This window comes from Coccinella septempunctata, chromosome 7, assembly GCF_907165205.1.
Source record: "Coccinella septempunctata chromosome 7, icCocSept1.1, whole genome shotgun sequence".
Lineage (NCBI taxonomy): Eukaryota > Metazoa > Arthropoda > Insecta > Coleoptera > Coccinellidae > Coccinella > Coccinella septempunctata.
In genome coordinates this window covers 30751870-30756798 of record NC_058195.1, presented here as the reverse complement: position 1 = coordinate 30756798, position 4929 = coordinate 30751870, and the positions used below count along the sequence as shown (strand labels likewise).

Sequence of the window (4929 nt, the reverse complement as noted above, 5' to 3'; positions counted from 1 at the left end):
TAAGGAGATACAAGTATAAGGCTCTATTTCACTCACCTGGGCACTTATTCAGTGAAAGCAGCGGTAGTACCCCATTATTAACCTATTTTCGGTGATGAATATTTTTAACGGTAATAGAGGAGTGAAATAGAGACGGACAGAACGGATGTATCTCATTTATTATCGGTGATCAGTACAATATAACCGTACGGTTTATTTTGATTACGGTCATTAACGGGACTTCTTGTCGTAGGTTTTGGCCACATAGTGGCACCTCGGACAGGCCTGGGTCGTCTTCTTGGACGTCTTCCGGGGGAGCGGTTCCTTCTTTGGACCTGGAGCGGTCTTCCGGGGAAGCGTTTCCTTCTTCGGAATTGGAGCGGTACGGAGCTTCTTGTTTCCTGGACCGGTAGGAGACGGTGTTGGATCTTTCTTCTTCGCACCTCCACATGGACAATCCCGGGAGAGGGTGCCCAACAGACCACAGCGGCTGCAGAACAGGGTGGGGGTTCTGCTACAGGTGGCTCTGGTGTGTTCCCCCTGGCCGCACCTCCAACACAAACCCGGGCGGAGCTCTACGTATACCTGGGGGCCCATAGTCCCAACGGTTCTGGTGTTTGGGGGTAGGTACTCGTCTTTGTCGGTTTGTTGCTCTTGTGTTTGTGTTCCCTTCCGTATCCTTGCTTTCGTCTCCAGGTACCTTTTACTGACTCCGGTTTTTCCCCAGGATTCAACGGTGCTGGATGGGACCTTCTCCCTGGGCGGTGTTGTCCCTGGTAGTCTCGCCGGTCCGAGCGCTGGGGACGGTGTTGTGGAGCAACCGGCGGCGATATTCGGCGTCGGGCGGAGGAATGCCTTCGCTGCTCCCAACGGTAAGGGGACCGGTCTGGGTGGATCTTCGGGTATGTCCACCTCCTCGGGGTCCACAAATCCCAGCTCCTTATCGAGGCGTTCCAGGATCTCCACCTCCATGTTGTCGTCAGCCATGGTGTCGGATGGAGGACAAGTCGTGGCCTCAACGGTCGGTTCCTTCTAGAAAAAGACAGGTTAGTGAGGTACTATTTCTGCATGATCGTTAGTGTATATTTATTTTTTTTTCTGACTTCTCTCTATCCTAAGACATAGAGACGGAGTACCTCTTGTCTTGTCCGTTTCTGGCGGCACCCAGATTCGGCGGACGGAGCCGGACGGGAACCTAAAGCGGTGTCGGGCTCGCGGACCGCCCCTGCTTCCCGGCAGGAGCGCCCTCACTTTCCGCTTTAGGCTCCGGGTCCATTCTGGGGGTTGCGGTGCGGTATCTAATCGGTGTGCCAGGTCCGGTGGCAAGCGGACGATCCACGGACCATCGGACGGTGGTGCTGGGGTTGTCTCCAGGTCCACCACGGTGGACAGATGGACGGCCGGCCACACCCACTGGTCGGCGGAGCGGCGGAGGGACGGCTCGTCCATCAACAGCCCTTCGACGAACCAGACCACGGACGGGTGCAGCTGGGCCAACTCCCTCTGGCGTTCTCCGCCTGGGGAGGAGGCCCAGTGCTCCGTAGCCTGTCCGTCGGTTTGGCAGGGCCGGCCCGTGGCCACGTACATGGCCACAAGCCCTAAGGCCCATAGATCCACCGCGGTGTTGTACGGTTCCCGGCGGTGTTGTTCCGGGCTCCAGTACACTGGAGTGCCAGCCAACTCTGTCAGGAGTGGTCGGCACGGTGTAATTTGCTCGGCCACTCCGAAGTCAGCTAGCATGAACCGAGCCCCCCGTCTTAGCACGTTACCGGGTTTCAGATCGCGGTGGACCACGCCGTGCCGATGGCATTCGGCGAGGCCCACAGCGATCTGGCGGACCACCCGGAAGAAGGATGAGGGGCACCTCCTCGGACCCTTGCGGGCGAGGAAGGTCCCCAAATCCTCCTCACATAACGGCAAGACCAGGTATAAGTGAGGGGGCTCCACCAACGTCTCGATGAGCGGTAGTATGTTGCAGTGGTCAAAGAGGCCCATGAATTCTGCCTCCCTGGCGGCTAGGGGATCCAGGTGGACCTCTTTGATGGCACGGCGTTGGCCCCCCTGACCACGTTCCCTGGCACTGAAAACGCGGCCAAAGTCGCCTTCCCCCAGAATGGCCTCTACGCAGTACTTCTCCATCCTGCAACGGTAATCAGTATTAGTTCAAATATTCGGAGAGAACACGGTTCTGGCTGGTCCGGATGCCGCATCTTCGTTAAGAAAAAAAACTTTATTATTATATTTTTTTTCTCTAGGGGCCGGACAACTTGTGATGTACTGACGGACGGACGGTACGGATTCACAACCCGGCATGGGGCCACGGACTGCACACTTGGAGTAGGACGGAGTACGGGGAAAATGGTACCTGTCGAGGGAAGGAAAGGTAAAACGGTTATTTAACTAGTTTACCAAGTGGAGGTGCTGTGAATCGGTGGAGCATCTCGGGCATGCTCGAAGAGCAAGCTCTTCGCTCGTCAGCATCCGACGTGGCCACGGGGTATCTTCCCTACCCTCGATGCAGTCACAAGCCTACAGTGTGTCCCACAGGCCACAACGGTCACAGCTTCGAGTCGACGGTCCCCTAGTCAGCCAGGTCGGTCCGGGGAGGCCACAACGCCAGCACGCCCCGGATACGGTTGTCTGCAAATCGGACATCTGAAACTGATTTTAATTCAGCACGGTCAACACCCACCGATGGCCGGAGGGCTCTGGCGGACGAAACGGGGAACCCCTCGAATGAGACCCTAACCAAATGGTGAGTTCGGTAAATTTTCTAAATGGTTATTTACGGTATACTCACTAACAATCTGATGGGTGAAACGGTTTTAAATCCTTTACATGAATATTGGTGATTTTCTTACCACTGTCATCTTTCAGGTCATAAACAACGGGTGAAATTACTTTCACAACGGTATACGGACCAGAGAACTTCGGAGCCAATTTGGCTGCAAAACTATCAACGGCAGACGACAGCGGATTAGCACGGCGCAGAACTCTATCACCGACATGGAAACGAACTTCTCTTCGACGGAGGTTGTAATGGTGCGCTTGCTGCTCAAATGCACGGTACAACCTGGTATTGACAAACTCATAGGCCTCCTGAAGATGACGGATTTGTTCGGTACGGTGAGTAAGATTTACTCTATTTTCTTCGGGGCTTCTGTTTGTCTCCCCGGTGTCTTCGTCTTGGGTGTTTGATGAGTAGATTGCCTTTGGAACTATTAGTTCCCTTCCATAGTTCAGGAATGCCGGTGTAAATCCTGTAGATTCTTGTTTTGCGGTGTTCAGGGCGAAAGTTAGTTCACCTAATTTCTCATCCCAAGTACGGTGATCGGCTTCACAGAACTGACCTATCATAGTCTTCAACGTACGATTGGCTCGTTCTACGGCGTTGCACTGTGGTGTATACGGAGGGGTGAAACGGTGAGCAATGTTTAGCTCTCGGAGACTGTTTTTGAACAGTCTACTGTCATACTGTACCCCATTATCAGATATCACCAGTTTCGGACAGCCATATCGGAGTATAACTTGTTCATACAGGGCTGAATAAACGGTTTTGGCGGTGGCTTTCCGCAACGGACGGCATTCAACCCATTTCGTGAAACGGTCCTGCATCACCACTACGTAAGAATTTCCCTTCTTGGAACGGGGAAGTGGTCCGACCACATCTGTACAGACCTCTTGGAACGGTGCATCAGTCATTCTATGTGGTTGCATTTTTCCAGGCGTCTTCTGTTGTGGTACTTTGTACCTTTGACAGGATGGGCAGTTTCTTACGTATTTTGCGACATCTCTGAACATCCCTGGCCAGTAATAATTCCGGGCTAGCCGAGAGATGGTTTTGGAGATTCCCAGGTGACCAGCTAATTCAGAATCGTGATTTTCTTTCAGGACCTCCAGTCGTTGTTCGGTGGGTACACAGAGCTTCCATGGTTGTCCGGATCCAACTTCAGTAAAGTCGGAAGAGTCCCAGAAGTGACGATACAGTTTCCCATCCTCAACGGCGAAGTCAGGGAAATCTTCTGGGTCTCTTTGTACCCCTTGGAGCTTTTTGTTGTACCAACTGCAGCGAACTTCGACGTCGACCAGGCATACGGAATCTACAGACGGTAACGGGTTTCGGGACAGACTGTCGGCGACTTTGTTCAGGGCACCTTTCCGGTATTGGACTTCAAAGTCGAATTGCTGAAGGAAAACGGCCCATCGAGCAATTCTTCCGGATGGTGACTTCATGGAATTCAGCCATTTTAGACTCATGTGGTCGGAAATTACGGTGAAATGAAATCCTTCCAGGTATGGTCGCAGTTTCTCTATCGAGAAAACAATGGCGAGACATTCCTTTTCGGACACGGAGTAATTTCTTTCGGCGGTGTTCAAGGTACGGCTGACATAGGCGATCACCCTTTCCTCTCCATCAAGAACTTGGGTCAGGGCTCCTCCAAGGCCTACGTCACTGGCGTCTGTTTGCAGGACGAACGGTTGATTGAAATCCGGACAGGCCAGTATCGGTGATTCGGTCAGTTTTTGTTTCAGGAGGTCGAACGCTTTTTGTTGTTCCTCACCCCACTTTCAACGTGGTTTCTTCTTTAACAGGTGAGTTAACGGTGCAACGACATCGGAAAAGTTCTCTATAAAACGGCGGTACCAGCTAGCAACTCCCAGAAAACGGCGCAATTCACGGATGGTTTTCGGCGCTGGGAATGCTACGATAGAGGAAACTTTATCCGGGTCGGTACGGATTCCTTCGGAAGTGACGACATGTCCTAGGTATTTTAGAGATTTTCGCACAAAGTCACACTTTTCGGTATTGAGACGAAGATTGGCTTCTCTCAACCGTCGGAATACTTCTCTTAAGTTCTCCAGGTGCTCCTCGAAAGTTTCCCCCAGGACAACTATGTCGTCCAGGTAAGCGAACGCCTCCGGTTCCATTTCTGGGCCAATAACGGTGTC

At 52.7% G+C, this 4929-nt stretch overlaps 1 protein-coding gene across 1 annotated transcript; it reads right to left on the bottom strand.

The window, feature by feature from the left end:
• Window positions 1-210: 210 nt before the first annotated feature.
• On the bottom strand, window positions 211-2633 carry LOC123317757. The gene is made up of 2 exons (XM_044904367.1): window positions 2389-2633; window positions 211-1011 (listed from the first exon to the last, which is right to left on the bottom strand). Exons 1-2 carry the CDS (start codon window positions 2458-2460, stop codon window positions 211-213), a joined length of 873 nt encoding a protein of 290 aa, XP_044760302.1. The 5' UTR covers window positions 2461-2633.
• Between the last annotated feature and the right edge of the window lie 2296 nt (window positions 2634-4929).